This window comes from Diabrotica undecimpunctata, chromosome 7, assembly GCF_040954645.1.
Source record: "Diabrotica undecimpunctata isolate CICGRU chromosome 7, icDiaUnde3, whole genome shotgun sequence".
NCBI classification, from domain to species: domain Eukaryota; kingdom Metazoa; phylum Arthropoda; class Insecta; order Coleoptera; family Chrysomelidae; genus Diabrotica; species Diabrotica undecimpunctata.
In genome coordinates, this window is record NC_092809.1 from 34,891,660 (window position 1) to 34,916,164 (window position 24,505).

The 24,505-nt window shown below is 33.6% G+C and overlaps 1 protein-coding gene across 3 annotated transcripts in view; it reads left to right on the forward strand.

Annotated features, from left to right (window-relative positions):
• The window catches only part of LOC140446238 (uncharacterized MFS-type transporter C09D4.1-like), a 57,286-nt gene extending 34,635 nt beyond the window's left edge, over positions 1-22,651 (forward strand). For 2 of the 3 annotated variants that reach the window (XM_072538776.1, XM_072538775.1), the window contains one exon: positions 22,175-22,651. In XM_072538776.1, coding sequence (XP_072394877.1) covers positions 22,175-22,499 — 325 coding nt within the window. In that variant the 3' untranslated portion in view covers positions 22,500-22,651. Of the gene's footprint in view, positions 1-8,320; positions 8,688-22,174 lie in introns of those variants that run through there. The other variant, XM_072538773.1, reaches the window with a different exon arrangement.
• Positions 22,652-24,505: the final 1,854 nt, after the last annotated feature.

A 24,505-nucleotide genomic window follows, 5' to 3' on the forward strand; every position in this document is an offset into this window, starting at 1 on the left:
TATATGAAAATTACATTTTTCTACCACGTATATAAAGATCAATATTCTTTTTAATGTAATTTGAATAAAAGTTTAAATTCCTTAGGAACTTATTAACCACATACAGCTTTATCGTTTACAATTTAAAGTTGCTTTTTTTATTATACAGGGTGCTGTCAAAATTAGCATAAAACCTTCATCCTAAATTTTCGCATTATTCCTTTTTTTTTCAAATGTGACACCCTGTATGTGATTTATTATTTTAGAAAAATACGTTTATCACTATTAATCCATGTTAGTAATCCCTTTAGGTATCTCATGCAGTTTTCAAATAAACTAACTTTACACATTTTTGTCACAAAAAATTTATTTGTCAAGTAACCTATGGAGTATTCTGACAAATATCAGTTCTTGTCAGTGGCGGATCCAGAAATTTTTATTAGGGGGGTCATGGGTCTTGAGTGTGATTTTGATACAGGATTTAGATTTTGATAGAGGATTTAGATTTTTGCACCTTTACGATTGATATGATTTGTGCCTCATGTAAGCTATGTAAGCTATGGAAGATATGCTAAACTAATGAGAAGTCATTAAAACTCAAATACCCTACGGGTGCAAAGAAGGGTACAACATTAAGGGGTCTGAAACTTAAACAAAAAATAATAATTTAAACCCACATACTCTATGACAGTAAAATCATATGTACAAGACTATTAAACCAAAGTAAAGTTATTAAAATATAAATACTGAAAAATCAAGGACTGTCAATTTAAGCTCGGTATTTTAAAGACAATTAGTTTAAACCCACCTATCCTATAGCTACAAAATCAAGAACAAACCAAGGATAAATAAGTACAAACCAAAGTTAAGTAATTTAAATGCAATAACTCAATGTAAGTGTAAACATCAATGCATGTATTTAACATTCCTAATAAACTCTATCTTATCGTTTGATCCGATATCGATTTGTAAGAACAATCATTTATTCCTTATTGCTATACGGAGTGGAAACATGGACTCTCGGAATCACAAGTATGAAGCGTATAGAAGCCTTTGAAATGTGGTTTTCGAAGAATGCTGAAGATTTCGTCGACAGAGCACGTGACCAATAATGAGGTGCTGAGAAGAATGAGGACTGAGAGAGATCTCCTAAATATTGTAAATAACAGAAAAACGAGTTATCTAGGACATATTTACAGAGAAGAAAAATATAACTTTCTACGACTCATACTGAAAGAGAAAGTAGAAGAAAAAAGAGGTCCAGGAAGAAAAAAAATACTCCTGGCTGAAGAATGTAAAAGACTGGACAGACATGGACACACATTCGATATTAAGAACAGCTTAAGATAGAGATCAATTTGCTGTAGTTATAGCCACCCTTCCGTAATGAAGAAGAAACCTTAAGAATAAGTGTAAACAGCATTTTATTTAAATTAAATTATTCAACAAAAAACATAATTTAATTCAGGAATAGTTATTTCTATAATTAGGCATATTAGGCTATAAGTGAGTGAAATATTTTTTTACTCGGTATTGAAATTTTTCTCACCAATTGTCAGCAACAGCCGGCAACGAGTGGTAAATAAAAGTTTAGTGATTAAAATACTATAAGCATAAGATAAGTAAATATTATATAATTTTATAAAAGGAAAGACAGTTAAGATTTGATTTCACGTATAGTGCGTCTGTGTATCCGCTTATACGTATTTCACCCTAAAAGGGATCTTCGAAACGGCTATTCACAAACGCTCTGAACGTGAAAACAATATTTCCTGTTATAGTAGAAGCAACACTAAAATGGCTTCGATCTGGACGCAATAACGACATCTGATAAATAAATCCGTAAACTAATTTTCCAAACCCAATTCAGATTTCTGCTTTAGAAGGCACAGATTACATAAAGTATCAGACAGAGCTAATGCAACAACAATATTCACTTTGATATTTATTATAGATAAATTATAAAATGTAGCACACAGTCTCAACAATTATAATACATATTCAAATTACAAACAACCAATTCGTAGACAAAACTGAAGATAGGAAATACCTAATACAAAATAAAAATGTGCTGATTTCGTGCGAAAAGTCATGTCATGTACATTGAATGAGCAATAATGTGTGGGCGGTAATTCTATCTCATCGATAATCGAACGATTATCTGGCACTCAAATGATAAATTGACAAAATTTGAAAATCGGCTAACTCTGAATTCGTGGGAGTCTTAGTCGAGGTATTACTGTATTTAGAATTGTTGATTTTTTTAAAGAGAAATTTAAAAAGCCTTGCGTATAATTCTACACTTACTCCTAGAATAAATGAGTCTGAATAATTTCAACTCATGACTTCTTGCTTATAGAGTTGATGGGTTTTAAATTATTTTTTATAGGATTATTTGATAGATATTTTGTTTTGGGGGTGGTCATGACCCCCGTGACCCCCCCCCCCTTGGATCTGCCACTGGTTCTTGTTAATATTGAATACCGTCGGTATTGTATGCCGTCGGGTCACAGTTATAATAATAATTTGCCTAATTTTCTTGACAAAATAATCATGGCTCATTGAGGATATACAAATGATATTTTTTTTATATTCAATAATAATTTACGGCGAGTGTAACAGAATAGTATCCAGAATTTGTCGTGGTTTCGATGAGAGATACCCTGAGAAAACTGGACCAAATCATAAAACTGTAAAACGTTTGTTGAACAGCTGTTTTCAGTTTGGTCAGTTTATAAGTAAAATAAACACGCTCAAGACACACGTCGATAGTGAATACTTACAAATAGATATCCTGGGATATATTGCAGCTTATGCAAATGCATCCTTACGAGAATGTCAGAAATTGTTACAGGCATCGACTAGAACAATTCACAGAATTAAAAAACCATCATTGAACTCCTTATTTGTATACACTTGCTCAACATTTACCACCTGGAGATTATGTGAGACGTGTGGAATTTTTTGTGAAAGGATTTTAATAAAATGCCAAGATCAAGATTTCACAAAAAAAAAATATTTGGTTTGATGTATCGAAGTTTACAAAAAATAGTATATTTAACCTCCGTAACAGTCATTTCTGGAGTGACGAAGATCCTTAGCTAACGTGGGGTAGTAAATTCAAACGTCATTTTCGTTTAATGTTTTTTTGTGCTCTGAAAAATAATAAGATATTCGCTCTCATGATTTATGATGAAAATCTAAATGGAGATCGTGACTGCAACATTTTACGGCAAGTAATTGTACCAGTATAGCACGTTTTACAAAATAATAAGGCTTACGAGGCTTGCTTTCAACAAGATGGAGCCCCAGCTCACAATATTCGATGAGTCGGCACTTTGCTGGATGAAATATTCAGCGATAAATGGATAGCTAATAAAGGTCCATTTCTCTGGCCACTAAGATCACCACAATTTTCACCGTTAGATTAATATATTTTGGGATATGTTAAAAATAAAGTCGGCAAAACTTTTTTTTGCCGACGACCAAATAGTGATCGCACAAGACGAGGATGACCTCAGTTTTATGATGAGAAAACTGGAGCAGGAATATACAAAGAATGGGATGGAAATAAACCTAAAGAAAACTGAATACCTAACAACGGAGAATACAGAAATAAAACAGCTGGAAATAGACGAAGGTAAACAAATCAAAGGAACAGACAAGTATAAGTATTTAGGTTTCATAATATCAAACAAAGGAACAACGGAGGAAGATATAAAAAATAGACTAGGACAAACAAGAGACTGCATACGAAAATTGAACCCGGTACTATGGGATAATGACATCAGCATGAAAACAAAGAAAAAAATATATAATACCATGACAAGAAGTATCCTCACTTATGGGTGTGAAAATTGGACAATAAATAAGAAAACCAAAAACAAAATAAGAGCAACAGAGATGGAATTTCTAAGGAGAAGCTGCAGAGTAACAAGAAGAGATAGGATAAATAACATGGAGATTAAGAGGAGAATGGGCATGAACTCCGACATAATAGACTACATCGAACAAAAGAGGTTAACCTGGTACGGACATGTCAGAAGAGCAGACCAAAATCGGTGGATAAATAGAATAACAGAGTGGAGCCCGATAGGAAGAAGAAAGAGAGGCAGACCCCGAAGATCTTTCAGAGATGAGGTGGACGAAGCAATGAGTAGAAGAAACCTACAGGAAGGGGACTGGCTAAACAGGAAAAATTGGAGAAAACGGTTGAGTGAAGGAATACAGTGAAAACTGTGGAAATCCTTGTATATATATATATATATATATATATATATATATATATATATATATATATATATATATATATATATATATATATATATAAATAAAGTGTTCTCTGAACCTGAACTTTATAAATGTTTGGTAGTTGATGGGCGACTTTTAAACATTTATTACATAAATAAGCTAGTGCGTATTTTCTCTGATAGCATATTTTTAATTGTTCAATGTTTAACTTACAATATGAAAGTTGTAAATTAACACTACATAGTCTATAAAACATTAATTTTTTGTGACAAAAATGTAAACAATAAAGCTGTATATGGTTAATAAGGTCATAAGGAATTTAAATTCTTATTCAAATTACATTAGAGGATATTGAACTTTGTATACATGATAGAAAAGTGTAATTTTCATATAAAAACCATTATTACTCAAAAATGGTTCACAATAGGTATAGGAAAGTATTAAAAAAAATGTTCAGAATAACGTGAATATTTTTAAAATTAAAAAATATATAGGGTGTATCATTGAAAACAAACAAGTTATAAGCAACTTCCGAAGACATACGATTCCGACGAGGAGTGCGACAAGGTTGTGTCTTATCACCGCTATTATTTAATCTGTATTCGGAATCTATTTTCAGAAAAGCATTAGACGAGGTTCAAGGTGGAATTAAGATTAACGGAATCAGCATAGACATCAGGTACTCTGATGATACCGTCGTAATAGCAAGCAACGCGCAATAATTAGAAAATATAATAAATGCGGTAGTTCACCACAGCGAAATGTTCGGTTTACATCTAAACGTTTCCAAAACTAAAATTCTAGTATTTTCAAAGATACCAACAAACGTAAATTTGTATGCCAAGGGGCAACTAATAAAACAGGTAACTTCCATAAAATATTTGAGAGCAAATATCAACAGCCAGTGTAAACCAAAAAAAGAAATCCTATCAAGAATCGTACAAGCGAGAAAAACACTCATAAACATGAAAACATTTTTTACAAGATCAGACGTTAGTCTAGAGCTCAGAATTTTAATGATCAGATGTTACGTTTTCTATGTTTTGCTGTATGGCTGTGAAAGTTGGCAATGGACTCTGAAACAGAAAAAAGAATAGATGCGTTTGAAATGTATATATATATATATATATATATATATATATACATATAGACAGATGCTGAGAATTCCATGGGTACAAAAAGTTACCAACGGTGAGGTACTTCGGGGCATGAGTAAACAAAAAAACCACAGGTCATTTGTTGAGAGGTAAAAGATCTGAATTACTCCAAATTATATTGGAAGGTAAAGTACAGGGCAAAAGATCAGTTGGAAGACGCCAGAACTCGTAGCTGAAAGACCTGAGGAGATGGTTTGACCGCTCATCCACAGAAATTTTTCGTGCAGCAGTTTCCAAAGCTACAATTGCTATTTGGATCGACACAAAGAGACGGCGCAATAAAAAAAAGAAGAAGCAACTTCCGGTATAACCGGAAGTAGAAAATAAATGAAAATATTGTCATTAAACAGTTTACTCTACAAAACTCCTTCATTCCAATTTTCATAATTCAGTGCCCTTTAGTTCTCGAGATATTTCTAATTGGTCGTTTATCTACCGCAGTCTGTATACTAGACCTTTTCACTAACGATCGTAACTTAGATACTATGAATGAAAATAAATACATAACTACCTCTCTTATATTAGAATTAGCAGTGGAATAAACGATCGCAGGTTTAACAAATAATAAAGCTGTGGAAGCCGACAACGTGAATGCGAGAATAGATAAATTCTTCAATATCAAGCACCTGTGAAAACTCTTTAATAACATAAAATAGTGGAAAAATACCATCAGACTGACTGAAGTCAACTTTTGTAGCAATTTCAAACAAGCACAACGCCGGTCGCTGCAAAAATAATCGTCGAATCATCTTAATGAGCAACGTACTTAATACATTCTTAAAAGTAATTCACAAGCGGATTTATAAGACATGTGAAGAGAGAATGGGAGACACTTAGTTTGATTTTACAAATAGTTTAGGGACACGAGTGGTACTTCTTTGCACGCAGTTTGCAGGCATTAACGGAGATTGGTCTCGATGAAAAAGATATGAGGATGATCCAGCAGCTGTAATGAAATCAAAAGGCAGAATTAAACATTTTTAACAATCTATATACAGAACAACTAGAAATAAGTGAGGGCGTGAGACAGGACTGCATCTTTTCCCCTCTGCTGTTTAACATTTATGTAGAAAAGATCTTTCTACTTGCACGGCAGAATCAAAAAAATATTAAAATAAATGAGATTTCCATAAATAACTAATGATATGCTAATGATACAGTGAAAGGAATATGGTGTCAACATTAACATCATAAAAACCAAATGAATAAACAGAGAATCCATATGCAAGCACAGTTAAAAATAGACAACCAACTTATAGACAGAATTGGGAAATTTAAATGTCTTGGAACTACCACAAACAGTAAGTGGGATTGCGACGAACAAGTGAAAATACCAATAGGAATAGCTAGAAACACTTTTGCCAAATTCAAAAATTAGCTTTGTCAGTGCGAAACTCCTTCAGGTTTCTGTATTCGTATTATAAAATGCTACATAAGACCAATAATAATATATATGGTAGGGAGACCTGCTCACTTAGATCGTTAATCCGTATTGAAATGTGTTGCCTTAAAAGATTACTTAAAGTTTCTTGGGTCGACCATATTACAAATTACAAAAAAAAGGTATTAAGAAGAGTTAATATCCAAAGAGAGCTTCTAATCATCGCTAAACATTCTCGTGTATAGACCTCATTTTAAGAGCGATAAATAAAATCTTATAAAAGCCAAGAGGCAAACGACACTCATACTTAAGACACCGGTGCGACATACCTGATTCAGTCGGGACAGCATTTGACCTTGCATGGCAAGCTGCCCCAAATTTTATTGTTTTATCCTTTAAGGGGGGTGAATAGTAGTCTAAATTTAAAATCGCGACTGAATTCCGCCGTTCCGTCAGCCGTCATCTTGATTTTAAAGGCGAATCGTTTTTGCTTAATATCTCCGTCATTTTCAACTTTTCGACAAAAATTGAAATTGTTGCAAATGCAATTTCCTATAATTCCTTTTTTTCAAATATTTTGTGCGGTCGATAATTTCTGAGCTATGGGAAAAATAATGAATGGGGAGGAAACACAATTATCGAATTATATCGTTTATTATTAACTTTCTTATGTACACAGACAAAAATGAGTCGTAGGTTCGTTCCTGTTTATGGCTTGCTGCTGATGGCATCACTGTCTAAGGTTCGTTAGGATTAGGACCTTATATATTGATTTTAGCGACAAAATTAAAGATGTCAAAACTGTATAATATAATTTTCTTCATTTTTGTTTATATACATTCATGTCGTAAAGTTAATAATAAACAAGATAATTCGATAATTATGCTCCCCACCTTCTTGCACGATTTTCCCCCTTAACTCGGAAAATATCGACGACACGAAAAAAAATGTACATAAAAATTGTAGGAAATCTCATTTGCAACAATTTTAGTTCTTACCATTTTAAACGAAAAGTTGAAAAGGGTGGAAATATTGAGCAAAAAGGGTTTTCCTTTTTCATTTTTAAATTCAAGATGGCGGCTACCGTAACGGTTGGATTCAGTCGCGATCTTAAATTTACTATTGACCCCTTCTAAAGGTTAGAATAATAAAATTTAAGGCAGCTCGCATGCAAGCTTAGGCCTTTTTTCGTCTAACCCGACTGCGCCATGATGTCAGTACAATAATAAGAATAGCAGAAGGTTTAGAGGTTTTTATACCGTTTTGTAAGTGGATTTTTGTAAATGTTTCGTCACTGATGAATGTCTAACAGTACCGAAAATGTTTTGAACAATATTTTATAATGCTTTTATATAATGTTCATAATTTCACAAACCAAGTACACTATTATAGAAGTTTCACACATCATTGTAAGTTTTTTTTTTGTCCAAATGTTTTGAAAGAACGTTGTTGACCTTTATTCTCGGAAAATAGAGTTTAGAATAGATAAATATTTTGCATGCGACAAACATTTATTATTAACCCGTGCCGAACAGGTTTTAATATTTTTCAGATTCTTCATAAACGCCTATATGCCAGTAGGATTCGAACTAGCAATGGAGCTTACCTTCCCCTCCGAAGAGAGCACTACTTCCGGCATTCTCTTCGCTTTTACTCAAATGTCGGGAGCGATATGCGCAGTCGCCTTGGGGCACTTTAATTTATGGCTGGGTGCCTTTTGGTCGCTATGTTCTCAATCTGTAATATTATTTGTCGGTGCGATAGTAACAATTTTTGTACCTAATCGTCTTCTAAGGCAGGCGGCTTTCAAAGAAAATAAAGACTTGTTTCGAAAAGAACAGTACCACGGCTCCAAATTAGTTTTTATTGAATGATATTAGCAAATTTTTTTTAATAAAGTATATTCGTTTATTTTGTTACTTAATAAGGTATGTAAAAATAAAACAAAGTAGCGAAGATTTATTAGATCATAGACAAATTATATTTGCATGCTCTCCGTACGCCTAGTGTAAAGACATTTCTACTTTACAAACCGTGCTATTGGAATTGACAACGTTGCATAGGCGATTTAAGGTTGACTCAGACCAACAGTGACGGGAGATCAGATCACATTCAAATCACCATTAAGTCACTCGAGTCAAGGATCAACCCATTCACACACATAGTCTGGGCAGATCGCCGTCAGTTACTACAGCAAGCGGGTTGATCAAGATGTAAAAAATGTAAAAAAAATTCACTTATAATGTAAAACAATTTTTAAATTGTTATTTTTCATACATGTTTGTAGATTTAAAAAGTGCTTTTGACAGGGTGAAGCGAAATGACATCTTAAATTTATTACAAGCTGAACAAATAGACCATCAGATAATAAGGACAATTAATGAAATTAACAAGAACAACAAGACCAGAGTTATATTGCCAACAGGGGAAACAGAATTCATAGAACTAAAAGGAGGAATCCGCCAAGGAGACTCGCTTAGCCCATTGTTATTCAATATGGTGATGAATCGAATAATTCACGAAGTAAGAAAACGACACGGATACCACATGGGAGCGCATAAAATCACGATACTATGCTATGCCGATGATGCAGTACTAATTGCTGATAACGAAGATGACCTACAAAGGCAGCTACACACCTTCAATATCACAGCAAACAAACTTAATATGAGAATATCAGTAGAAAAAACTAAATGTATAAGAACAGAGACCACAAGTCAGGCATCAAAAGCGGCAAAAGTAAGTGGTTGCCTCCGAGAAACCATATGGAGAAACAAATATCTGACCACGGAAAGCAAAATGAAAGTATACAAGACAACAGTAAGACCAATCCTAACATATGCAGGGGAGACAAGGACCGATACAAGAAAAACGAAACAACAAATCAAGAATATCGAAATGAAAGTATTAAGATCAATAGCGGGAATATCATTAAGACAGACAAACCAACAGAAGTATACGCGAACAATGCAAAATTCAGAATATTAACAGGTGGATAAAAACAAGAAAAAAAAACTAGAACGAACATGTAAACCGAATGGGGTCAGATAGATTAGCGAAAATCTGTAAAAACAACAAGCCGTATAGCAGAAGACCCGTTGGAAGGCCGCCAAAAAGGTGGAAAGATAATTTATAGTCAACAACGACTGAAACAGAATAAGAGACAGACAAACAGGAGTAGTCCTAGTCGCGCGAAGAAGAAAAATAAGAAGAAGAAGCTATTTTTCATTGCTAATCAATTTAATGTAGACTACTTATATTATACTAAATACAGTGCTAAATATAACGAAACTGGAGGAAAATTAGGAAAATATTTTCATTTCTCTGTGAGGTCAAGGGACACCTTTTTTGTTTCTCAACCATTTTTTTTTTTATTTTCCATTAAGTAGGTACTTAAGAAACCTCCAACAATAATTATTGCAGGAAAAAGACAGTTAATATTTGATTTCACGTACAGTGCGTCTGCGTATCCGCCTTATACGTATTTGGCCCTAATAGGGCTCTTTAGAGACGGATATTCACAGTCGCTCTGAACGTGAAAATAAATCTTTTCTGTCTTAGGAAGAAACTCTAACATGGCTTCGTATAGACGCAAATAGCGACATCTGATATTAAAATCCATAAACTAATTTTCGAAACCAAAATAAGGAAGGCTTGGGGCTTTGAAGTCCATCGCAGGATTTAGAAGTGCTGGTAGTACCTAAAGCTAGAGCTGTTACAGTAGAGTTACTTGATGCTGAAGATGTGCAGGGCGGAAAAACTGCAAGTGTGGAATACGATTTTTTTAGTGTTCTTTCAGAAGAGGTAGATAAAGCTCCATCAAACCTGTGTAATACAACCAATGGTGGTCCAGATGAAGGCGTTGTTGTGCAGGATACTATATCACTATGGGCTTCATTGTCTTCGGAAATATAAGCCGCAGCAATATAGTATACATCTTTAAAAATGGTATTCTGCAATGAGTACAAACCAGTGCAAGCAAACCCAGACTTTGCAAGTTTTATCCTATAAATAGCTTGGAGAGCTATTTTAAGCAATCTACCAATATCTCTTTGGGTTATTTTAAGCGGGCGATATTTGTTTAACCACTTTGCAGTTGTGTACTTGTAGTTCCTTTTGAAAACTGTGACCATCAAGTATCAAGAGAGCCCAACTTTCCTTAGTGGGCAAACACATTCATTCGAGCAAACAATATTTTTAGTCAAAGCAAAAATGAATTGGCAGTGATCCACCCACTTTGTTCACAAACAAAATACTCCCTCCCCCAGAGCATCATTTTTCAACTCTTCTACCATTTTAACCCTACCAAATACAAATAATGGAGGTAAAAATACATCACCTGTCACGTTGATTAGTAGAACAGTTACATTTCTACCTGTCTCCCCCAATGTGATTTTACTAACCTCCTTTTTTCCTTTCTGTGACAAAACCATTGAGGCATTATCATGGGCCACAGAAACCCCCGTCTCATCGCAGTTAAATACCTTTGAGCGAGTACAGTTAAATTTTGATAGAAGTGCTTCATATTTGTTAAAAAAGAGGTCCGCTTGTGGTTTGTTGAAACCGACAGCTCTTTGAATATTTGTTGACTGTGGTTTCCGCAACGAAAGTTGAGGACGGCGGCTTAAAAATTTATAATAAAACTTGTCTCCAGCAATATTTTTTCTTTATTAAATTAATGTGGAATTTTTAAGTGCTGAGGTAACTCAAAAGCAAATCTTAAAAACTCTTTTTTGCTCATAAGCATCATCTTTTTGTCTAAATATATTAAATGCTTAACTAATTTGGTTTCTAGCTCTTCAAAAAATGTCTTCTTAAAATGACCCACAAGTGGCTTCATAACCATGACCCCACCTCCTCTTAGCTGTTCAATTTTGTCAAACAGCATGCTACTTAGGACACAAAAATTAAAAGAAGCTTGTCTAAGAGTCATTTTGTTTTCTAATATTAGCTTGATTGTCTAGTTAGCTAGTACAGAATATTTAGTATCCAGTACAGAGGAATTCATGACGGTGGGATACTGGGAAAACAAGGTGGAAGGAGGAGATTTAATGATTGAATGTAAGTAGCATTAACACAAACTATAAGAAAATAAAATCTACTTACCAGTCATCACAGTTTAGAATCTTAAAACTTAGGTCGGTAAGCTGTCAACGCGACAAAAATATATTTTTCACTGGCACGAAATGACCGTCACCTGCACAGTGAACATAAGTGGTACAGAGCTTTTACCGCTAGAGTGCATATCCCTGCTATCTAGTGAACTTTATTGGAATCACACTCTGTCTGATACTGGGCAGTATCCAGTACTGGGCAAGTCTCCCCTAATGTGACCTTAATAGCTGCTGACTGTTGGATTCCATTATCGGAGTTTTAAATACCCTACATTATGGTATCCGTACTTTATATTTACGCCCCAGTACCAGTATTTCCAGGTTTTTTACTACTTCTTTCATTTTTTTTTATTGAATCTATAATGAAAATTATAAATATCTGGAAGCAATAATCACCACCATTGATAATAAAATAGAACGAGAAGTTAAAATGCGAATACTGACAGTTAACAGATCTTTCTTTGCAATGCAACATCTAATGAGATCAAAACTTCTCTCATAAGTTGTAAAAATCTAGATACACACAACCGTAATAGGACCAGTAGTCGCATACGGAAGCAAACCATGGAGGCTAACAAAATGAATTGCTGGTGTAGGAACGTAAAATCCTTCGAGTATATAGCCCTTGCAGAGATAGCGTAGCAAACGAATGGAGGTGCAGACACAACAACGATTTAGAGTTTATCTACAGGAAGAAAAATCTAGTTAGATATATAAAAGCCAATTGACTAAGCAAGATATGTGATACGCAGTAATGACAATCGCCTTATAAACAATGTGTTTTGGGAAAGACGAGGTAGATGATATAGCAAAATTAATATCGTAAACTGTTGTTAACTCTACGAAGGTTTTTTTCCCAAAAAGTTCTTCAATGCGTTCTGTGTTGAGAAAGATGCGTTCTCCAAAGAATTTGGCTAGTACATCTTAATAAAAATTTTTCTTTTTGGGAAAGTTTTAAGAATGACCAGAAACGATGAAGACAGTATATTTGTCGAACTTGTCTAAAGTCAATAGTTTTTAGGTCAAATGTCATTTTATCCAAAAAATCTTGGACTTTATAGTAAGTAAAAGAGTTCTTAAGCTACGCTCAAACTGTACCAAGTACCAGTCTTATATACTAAAGGACCTTATTTAATTATCATAGATATATTTAATTTTAAATAAAGATACAGTTATCATATTTTTATAGTTTTTTATCGATATTATTTATAAACTATTCATTTCTATTTTATAATCAAATATAAACAAAGTGTATCGTATGCAAGTAAACCGTCTACGACTTAGTACAAATGTGGTAAGTTCAAATATAGCATGCATAAAAATTACTAAAGCATGAACTTATTAACCATTTATCATACGTCTAGAGAGTAAAACGCGTTTTTCTTGATATTTTAATACATTACAATATTTCTTTAATAATCCCTTCACTGCATGATTTTTTATTTTTCATTACAAATAAGTTTGCAGACTGGATTTTCGTTATTTTTACGGGAAAAAATAATAAAAAAAATTCAGAACAACTAGTTTTTTTTTCTATTTTGGAAAAATATAAGTGTTTATGAACAACATTATGCAAACAATATGCAGACTTAAAACAATATTTAGGAACAATGAAAATTTTTAAAACAGTTCTTCGTTTTAGTGAAGCAAACTGCTACACCACACTCTTCGCACAACACATGTGTGTATAGCCATTGCACTGTGGAAATTTGCACCTTACTTGTTTTTCGGACCATAAAGGCCAATGGTGAATTCCATCCATTCTAACATCCTTTACTGGCATAACCTGCGCTGGGCCTTTTCTTTTCTTTATTTGTAGCGCCTCCTCAGTTTCATTTGCTGAAGGTCTTCCCCTTTTTACAATGGTGAACCGCTCTCGGTGTTTTGCATAATGCTTCTGCCAGTTGTGTTCTAAACTGAGCCTGTGTGACTTTAGGCTTCGCGCCAGTTCTATGTTCAGCTGAATTATTGTAAAGAATCCAACTGTTAGCAACGGTTAGATCTAGTATATGGTAAAATATTCTAAAATACCATTTTTTACTCCTTAGAATAATTTTATTCCGCCCCATATTGCTGTCCAACAAATCAACACCGCCCATATGACGGTTGTATTCTTGTATAAGATATGGACAACTTACTTCTTTTGTTCTCTTTTCTTTCTTGTCATATCTCTTGGCAGTAGCTTTAGGAACTTCGCCAGCGAAAGTCGATAGAAACGTGGCTAATTTTGTTATCTTTCCACACTAAGCCACTTATTTCCACACCATCGCAAGTACCAACATACTCTACACTAGTTCCTCTTTCTTCATTTTTCATAGCCTTTTCATCCGGAAGCTTACAATTTGGAATACTATTCCTTTTTACGGTTCCTAAACTGTGAACACCTTGTTTGGAAAGATATACAAGGAGAGGTATAGAAGAGTAATAATTGTCAAAATAAAGCCAGTGACTCATATTCCTAGGAATGATTTTAGCCAATCTCACCACAACATTTGCAGTTGCTCCGAGGTCAGGTTTAAAAGCAGGTCTCGTTTTTTGATCATTCTCTTGTCCTTTATATAATTCTATACGATACGCATATCCAGAGCTACTACATTAGACAAAAAATTTAAAACCCCATTTATGTGTCTTGTTTGGTAGATACTGCTTCATGTAGTGCCTAGCTTTGGTAGAACAAATTTGCTCATCGACGGACAGATATTGTTCTAATGGAATTCCGTTTGAAAATGCTTCATTGGGGTGGTCAATTATTGGTCTAATTTTATAAACTCTTTCGTAGTTTGGATTGTCACGGGATAAGGCATTCTCGTTATTATTGAAATGTAAAAATTCTCTGATTTTTTCGTACCTATTGACTGACATAGCACTTTTTATTTTCTCGAAGCCAATTTCTTCTGACCTGACCAATATGCCCTTGTGTTGGGCAAATGAACAAGGGACATCTATATTGTAATTCCAATAAACTGCTTTGTCACTTAGTGTAATATTCAGTGGTTTGTTAGGATTCTGCTGTATGGCATATAAATATGACTCCCCCACAATTTTGTCTAAAAGGCTATATGTGAAGAATAAATTAAAATATTGTTGCTGTTCGGATAAGCTCAAATTTTTTTTCTCCATATAATGTCTAAAAATAAAAAAACATCTAGTATTTTTGATAACAAATTAATTGTAAAATTGTAAAAGTACACCTTTTGCCCTTGGAGTAAACCAAAGTTTCTGGAGGCTCCTCCTCTACAGTGCTATTAACTACATTAGTGTCTACAGCATTCTCATCCGTTTCGTTCACAGATTCAGGATCTTCATTATCAGACTCATCATATATACCAACTTGTTCGTCAGGTAAGAAATCTGGATCGACAATATCATCATCATCATCAAACCCATCTTCGCTATCCAAAAGCCTATCTATTATATCGGTAAGTTACTTGTCAGTCAGCGATCTTTTATCTTTCCAACTCATGATGTTTTATCTAAAAGATAAAATTTACTAGATATGCATGATGTTAATTGTAAACAACAAAAACAAAAAACATCATTATGAAAAAAATATGCGCAGTACTGTATACCGCAAGAAATCATGCATTTTGCTTACCTTATTAATAACACTTAAAATATATTTACTCAAATTACTTCAGTAAAACTAACAAAAACAAACTGAAGCACGTGTCAGTGTCTAATCGTGTACAGTACCTAACTAAGAAGACACAATACTGGTAACCAACACCATCTATGATTATCTAGTCTACTTACGCTGATTAATACTGTATTGTTAGTGAACAACGTCATGCACAAACTGATTCATCTTTAACAGCTATTAAAATAAATGTTTATTTTTAGTATATTGTTTTTAAACAACATGATGCAGTAAAGGGTTAATAATATTAAATCGCAAAGGCATCAAAATAAGTTAATATAAAAATTACTTATTATATTCGATTTAGTCCTTCATTCCTAGTTTTTTTTTAGTTCATTCGTCAGAGATTGGACTTCTTAAAATCACACGACCAAGGTAAATTTTGCTAAAAGGATCAGTTTTGGGACTTCAAAAATATGCAAAAAAGTTTACCGCTCATACCTCTCGGCTTCCCCCTATAACCTCTACGCCCCCACCCCCATGCAAGTAGGAAAATTTATTTACCAAGAATCTGTACGTAGAAAAAAATGGTACAAATAAAAAATATAGCTGAGATAATTTTGAACAAAAATGTTAATTAGCACTTTTTGTGTAAAATAAGCAGTTACGAAATGCCGGCGATGTTGAATTTCTAAGCGCTCGAAATCAATTTTAAATAAATTTGTATCAACTCGACGGTAAAAATTCAATATCTTTTGATCGAGTGTCTTATCGACAAAAATCAAAAACAGTTTTAAAAGTAAAGAGTGCCGCTTTTTTATTAATTTTTTTTATTTTGCTGCAAATAAGGTAAATTTCTATAAATCTGATCAATAATTAAATGTTGCGCAATGTCTGCCATTTTTTACGATTCTCATGAGAACAATAAAATTTATCAATTCCATTGACCGGTCGTAGTGGAATTTTCATTGTTAGAGCCTAATATTTAAAACCTATAACAAGAAATTTTGATTTTGAGTTTTAGCAACAAATACGAGGCATTTGATATATGCCTAAAAAGGCAGATTTTAAACTTTCGCATTGCAAATGATTGCACGTTACAACAAATGCCTCCACGAAGGAGGTATTAAATGGAATTTGTAGTCGAAGTTGTGTTGTTTCGAAAAACGTACTTTTCTCATCTGAAAGATGCAATTTTAAATGTTATAGATCATTTGTAATGTGAAATTTTAAATTTAGTGTTTTTAGGCATATTTTAAATACATCACATTGGTTGCCAAACCCCAAAACAGAAAATTCATGGTATAGGTTTCGAAAAGCACAGGTCATAGTCTAAATTCACTATATTTTTAGCGGCAGACTCTATTAAAATACATATTTTGTTTGGGCCGCCCGTGCTGCAAATTTCCGTAAAATTTTGATTTATTACTGCGCCTCGATTGTAAAAAGATTACTTATAATTTTAAAATGATATACAAAACAATATTTTTAAAAAACACTAGAACTATCGCTTGGTAGCAATTAATGAAATATTCTATATATCCGATAACAGTTTTAAAATTTGTAGGTTATACTGATATAATTTTGACCTCAAATTTCATAAAAACTTTTTACTGTAAACAATTTAAATCTTGTTCTACTTTCTGGACGTATTTTATAATATTGCATGTAAAACATTAAACAATTAACAAAATAATAGCATTAATAGGTTTAACAGAAAAAGAAACGATAGAACTACACAACTTCTAACTTCTAACTTTAAAAAAATATATCATCTTATTATAGTAGGTGTCCTTTAAATGATAGAATCGGAAACGTATCTATTCCTCATGGGAAACAAATGGATAACAACACTTCAATGATCACTGGAACTAAATGAGACACTTTATGCTTAAACAAAGCAAATAAAAAATCGCAAACACGTTGTGTGGTTGTAATTTAAAACAATTTTTAGAGCAGTTACTTTAAAAGTTAGAGTAACTATGATGATTACCAACCTCCGTAACGGAGATGTTAATTAAAGAAGAAGAAGAAGATACCAATCAAACAGCATTTATTAATAAAGACAATAATTTTTATTGCGGATCAGCTAAAAATCCAAGATTCTGAAATAACATCTAGTGTGTAAAGAGCTTTTAAAGAGTTAAAAAATAAAACTCCAGGGCACGACAAAATATAATTGCCGAAGTTTTGAAAACAACCAAGACAATAACATTCCCAATACTAACAAAACTATTTAATAGATGTCTACATAATATTAAAATCAATAAAGACTGAAACGAGTGTCTAGTAATACTCCTACACAAGAAAGGATGCAAATGTGACATAAATAATTGTAGACCTATATCGTTGCTCAGTCAAGCTTACAAACTGTTTATTAGAATTATTGACCGGTTGACTTACAAAATGGATAATTACCAAGCGGTGGAAAAGACAGGTGTCTGCAAAGGATATAGTACATCAGAGCATCTGCTGACAATGAGAACATTTTCTCTTCAATATTAGCCTCCTAAATTGTTTAAATTATCGCACCATCTGTTTCTTTATCTGCCAATACTTCTTCGTCCATTTGGTGACTTATCTCGTGCTATTCATACTATCCTATCCTCTGCCATTCTACTAATGTGTTCGTTCCACTCCTGTTTTCGTTTTGTCACCCATCCATTTATCTCTTCTATATTGCATGCTTTTCTTATGTTTTTGCTTCTCTCCCTATCCAGCAGACTTTTCCCTGATATTCGTTGGAGTATTTTCATCTCTGTTGTTTCTAGTAGTCGTCTCGTTTTAGATGTATCAGGTCTTGTTTCCGCCGTGTATGTTAATATAGGTCTAATTGCTGCTTTATAGATTCTTGGTTTTATGTCTTGTCCCGCCGCTTAATTGCTTTTAAGCTTTGTTGTCGTACTTCTTCTTCAACATCTCCGTAACTAGCTTTATCTATTCCTAGATATCTAAACCTTGATTCCTGTTTTATTATTTTCCCATCAATTTCGATTTTACATCGTAGTGGGTATTTATATGTTTTCATACATTTGGTTTTTTCTGCTGATATTATCATATTGTATTTATTGGCTGTTGTATTGAAGATATGTGTTAATCTTTGGAGCTCGTCTTCTGTCTTGGCGATTAATGCAGCGTCGTCTGCATAACATAATATTTGTATTTCTTTGTTTCCCATTCTGTAACCATGACCTTTACGTACTGCTTGTATTATTTCATCCATTATTATACTAAAGAGAAGTGTGCTTAACGAGTCATCCTGTCTGACTCCGCTTTGTACTGGTATACACTGTGTTAGTTTTCCATTTATCTTTGCCTGTATTCGATTATGGAAGTAGATGTTTTTGATGGTTTGTATAATATTAATTGGTATGCTCCTTTTATGCAGCAGGTGTAAGACGTCTTCAACTTAAATGCGATCGAAAGCTTTTGTCAGGTCTATAAAACATAGATATGCTGGTATTCGATGGCCTTTTCTGTGATTTGTCTTAGTACAAATACGGCGTCTACGTAGGATCTTCCGGATCTGAATCCTTGTTGTTCATCTGATAAAGTTGTTAGTTTATTGATTTTGTTGATTAGGACTCTTGTGGTAAGCTTAAGTGCGGTGTTCAGTAGATTTATACCTCTATAATTGTTGGGGTCTTCTTTATTTCCTTTCTTGAACATTGGTATCATTATGCTGTTTCTCCATGCGTCTGGTATCTTGCAGTGATATTAGTTTTTGTATAAGTTTTGTCATGTCTAGGGTTATACTTTTTCCTCCGTGTTTTAGAAGCTCGTTGGTAGTTCCATCTGGTCGTGGTGACTTTCTATTTTTGAGTGAAGTTATGGCTATCTCTACTTCCTAAAAACTGATTTCTATTTCGTGTCTTAATTCAGGTACATTATTGTGTTGATTATTATTTTTCTTTCTTTTAAAGAGTTGCGTCAAGTATCTTTCCCATTCGTTTGCTGGTATGTTATTGTATTCCTTTAATTCTGCCATTTCTTTCCGTTGGTTTCTTATGAATTTCCGTTTTTTTTTTCTGTACCGTAGAAGTCGCTTTCCATCCTTTTTGTAAACTGCTCCCAGTGTTCATTTTTTGTTCTTCTTACCAACTGCTTTGTTTCATTTCGTATTCCTCTATAGGTGTCTCGGGATTCTGGAGTATTTGATGTTTTGTACTTCATTGAGGCCTCTTGTTTCCCTTTACATTTTTCTTTTATTTCTTTTTTGAAGCATGGTGCATTGTTGTTGTTTCTTTTGTTCAGTATGACTTTGCGTTTTCCTAGAGCTTCTGTTGCTGCTTCTTCACTGTTGTTTTTAATCTTCTCCCAACTCATGGATCCCAACTCGTGTTTATATCTTCAATGTCCTCTATTTGTTTCAGCTGTATCTTCTGTGCTATCTTCCTTTGGTACATTTCTCTTGTAGAGTCGTTCCACAGTTATTCTATATTGAATTTTTCCTCGGTGATTTCATGTACAAAATGTTTTGGTGTTATTTTCATTCTTATCTTTGCTAGTACTAGTTTGTGCTCACTCCCTGCGTCTGCTGAATTTAAAGTTCGGATATCTAGAATCTGCTTTGGGTGGATTTTTCTATTAGTGACTATAAAATCAATCATAGATTTGTGCCCCTGAAGTTTTCAAATATATTTACACTGGAGCTTATGTTAAAAAAATGTATTATTGATTATCAGTTCGTTAAAAGCACAGAGATTAGCCATAGGTTGACATGGTTTTCATTAAATCTTTGTTTTACTCCTGAAACTATTTAATTTCTGATTCTTGCATTAAAGTCGCCCATAAGAATTAAGGTTTCTTCATGAGGTATTTCATCCAGTATGTTTTGCAATTGTTCGTAGAATGCCTCTCGTTCCTCCTTAGGTTTGCAGTCCTCGGGGCTATAGATAGATCTGACATTTAATTTTTGGTAGTCCATTGTGATATGTTCATATATATTATTATTTTGGAGATATAACCGCAGTTATTTATGTTGTCTTTAAATTTTTTATGGGCAAGTATACTTACGCCTGCTCGTGCTCGTTCTTCTTTCTTCACTCCACTGTATGCTAGAATATATTGGTTATAGTCTCTTTAAAGCCTTTACCTTTCTTCTTGGTTTCTTGGATTGCATAAATGTCTGTTTTTATTTATCAGTTCTTCTATTATCTCTTGGTCTTTGTTGTTGAAAGAAGTAATGTTCTCATCTGATTGTGGGCTTATTTTTCCTTCTCAATTTCTATTTCTTTGTGTGGTTCGTCATTTTAGGTTCCGTCTGGTTCCGAGGCTTTATACCGGTTCTTTGAGCCTTGTAATTGAGCAGTGTAATATAACATAATAAATAATAAAAACGTAGCTCTTTAGGGATTTGATAGATGGGAGTAAAAATTGACAATTATATCCATAGCCTTTTGTTTGCCGATGATAAATAATTTTAGCAGAAGACAAAGAGGACATCATCTACATTATAAAAAAGCTGAAAGGAGAATTTGGAAGCCAGGGTTTGGATTATAACAATAAATTACATGGTCATTGAAAACATCGCAACTGGAGATAAATAACAAGTCAATAAAACAAACAAACGAATATAAATATTTGTGAGTAACTAACAAATACAGGATCAGATGAAACGGATATAATAAATAAAATACAGAAAGAAAAGACAATAACACGACAAAACTAAAACCAAATCTTTGATATATACAACAAGAAGAATTGGCGATTAGGATGTGGTAAACGGCAAATAGAATATGCTGTGTAAAGCCACGGATAAGTAAGTCCGAAAAGTTTGATGGGAATGCGGTTTTTAGACTTTTTTTAAAATTACTTATGTTATTTTATAAGAAATTTTTTTATTAATTTTAAAAGTATATTGGACTGTTTTTAATTTAGGCTATTTACGAACGCGTAACAGTCAGTTGGTTTTGAATTAGCCATGGAACTGACAGACGTTTTCGTCCGAAGAAAGCACGTCGGCCGATCTGCTAGCTAGTACCCAATTTCTGGGTGTAATAGTCACCGTGGCCGTTGGATGTCTCAATCAACATTTTAGAGCATTTTGGGCATTAAGTTCCCAAGTTGTGCTGCTTATTTTGGTAACCATCGTAACTGTCTATATTCCTAATAATATGTTGAGACCGGAAGCTGAAAAAACGGACGAATTTGCAGTATTTGGAGAGGAGAGGGTCACGGGGTTCTATGTTACTAATCGCTAAATGACAAATTTTATTGGTTTAATATATTTATAAAAATTTGTTTTAATAAATAACAAATAAATATAAGATTGACTAAAAGAAAATCCAACAAGAAATTAGTTTATTTTTGTGTGACTAACATAACTATGTTTATGGGTTTGATCGCTTTGGACCGGTGTTTTTAATTAGCTGACTGCCTATTTGAATTCGAACTGAAGCACTGTTACATATTGATGCAAAATTCCTGTATATTGCATCGAAATATTTCCAAAAGCATTCTGCAATAATTACTACGTTGAGGAGAAACTACAACAGCAATAGATGACAAGGATAAACAGCAAGTCATTGCCTTAGCAAACATCGCAAAAAGAAAAAATAAAACAATTAAAAATTAACACTTAACATTAACTTCAAGACAAATTACTAACTTGGTTTTTTTTGTTTGGTAGGCATGTGAAGTTGCATTTTATACATGACACGATGTATAAAAACATTTATAATAATTTTAAGTATTTAATCTGTTTTTATTTTAGGTTATTTACCAATGCTTACATGCCAGTTGGCTTTGAATTGGCTATTGAACTAACGTTCCCGTCCGAAGAGTGTACAACTTCCGGTATACTGCTTGCTAGTACTCAAATTCTCGGAGTAGTAGTTACTGTGGCAGTTGGATATCTCAATCGATATTTTAGGGCGTTTTGGACATTAAGTACCCAATTGGTCCTGCTTCTTTTGGGCACAATCGTTACTGCGTATATTCCTAATAATTTGTTGAGGCTGGAGGCTTCGAAACAGACGAATTTGCAGTTTTTGAAGAGGAAAGAATCGCGCGGTTCTGGATTACTTTTTGTTAAATAAGTATTGTTTTAGTAAATTAGAAAAATGTTATTTAATATATAGTTATTATTGTTATATAGCTATTATTTAATATATAATAAATAAATATAACGTTGGTTAAAGAAAAAACCTAATTGTTATGATAAATAAAACAGTTTATTGAATAAAACAGCTTCAATTGAAAATTCGATTTCATCATATATACATATACATGTGAACTAGATTATGAAGAATCAAACTTAAAACACTGATACACTATGCTCAAAGACACCGTTGCTCAGTCCTGGTCGGTTATGGGCGGGGTCGTTCAAGAACAGCTCTTCAAAAAAAGGCGCCAATGTTTTTAAATCTTTGAATCCTAAAAAAACAGAAATGGAATATTTACAAAACAAAGAGAAAAATTGTATCATTGAAATAATAGATGGAAAAATTCACTGTGTTAAAATATATTCAAAATATCAAATATTATAAATATCAAAAAGTAATCGAATAAATTAATCAAATGGAGTAATTAAATATCATATCTAAGCTCTTAGTCATGTTTGCAATGAATTAACTGTGTTTAAAATGGAGACTTTACAAGAATAATAATTAACATTAAATAGTAACCAGTAGCGCACTTTATTTGGTCTGGTTCTTTTACCATCTACCTTACCTTCAACCACCAACCTCTCCATACCTTCCATTCGTCTGGTAATGTGTCTAAAGTACCTCAATATATTTTGGTTAATGATTGTGGTAAGCCTAGTATTGATGTCGAGTTTTGTCAATATTGAGACATTTGTGCGATGTGCTGTCCAGGGTATGCGCATCATTCTACGATATACCCACATTTCAAAAGCCATTATACGTCGTGAGTCGGACTTTTTAATGGTCCAAGTTTCAATCGTCCAATCGTCGATTCAAGGTCCAATCAGGGCATAACATGGGATAAATTTGGATTCCCAATAAGGGCAAACCTGGGACTAACTAAGACTACTAATGCGGTAAATTCTTTAAAGGGATTATGTGACTTTTTTGAATATTTGCAAACATTTACATACACAATGTAAAAGGACCGAACTTCATCTTACCCAACGGCTAACAAAATGATTTTTTGGTAACTTTTTACAAAAATTAAAGATATGTGCTGAGTAATTTTAGAAAATGTAATAAAATAAACGAGAGCTGGACAAGATATAACCATGACCTTTTGGACACGTTTATACCAATGGCTCTGTCCTTGCCGAAACGTCTCAAAATAATGGTTTTCTTAAAAACCAAAGGGTTTAATACTATTACAAGAATTAATATTAAGCGCAATTGTCTTCCGGGTTGAACCGCGTCGATTATTTTTGCACCGAGCTTTCGACGTCCTCTTTGATATCTTCTTCAGGGCTTTCGAGGTTCATTCTCCCGAGCCCCAGACACTACTACACTGATCCCTAACCAATGCATTTCTGTTACTGGGAACAGAGGACGTTTTATTTATACCGTCGATGGTGACGTGGTTTGGATGGAGGTTGACGTGGGGTTAGCGTGGGATTGGCGCAGGGATTAGCGCGGGGGTTGGTGCGAACATTATTTTCTTTATGAAAGGTCTCCATGTCGACAGTAACCGTATGTCGTCTTCTCTTTTATTGAGACAATTTGGCCTTTTTTCAATTTCATGGCTTCTCAGATAATTCTTGGTTTATAGAAGCCGATGGGGCTATGGTTCTAGAGTTTTCAAAATCAATTTTGTGACCAGTATGAAGATATTGTTAACCTAGAGCTGAAATTGAATCGGATTTGGGAACAGAAATGGAATGTTCATAAATCCTATTTTGGATTCTACGATTTGTTTTACATATATAGGATCTTGGTCTGCACAAGGAATTTTATAAACTCCGTGTGTTTCTTTTGGAATCTTGTCTTTGATTGATCGGACAAGAGATGAAAGTTTTTGTTGTGTGGTAAATATTATCTTTATTCCTCTTGATTTAAGAATTTTGTTGATTTTGCTAGTTACACCTTTGATGTAAGGAAGGAAGACTTTCGTATGATGA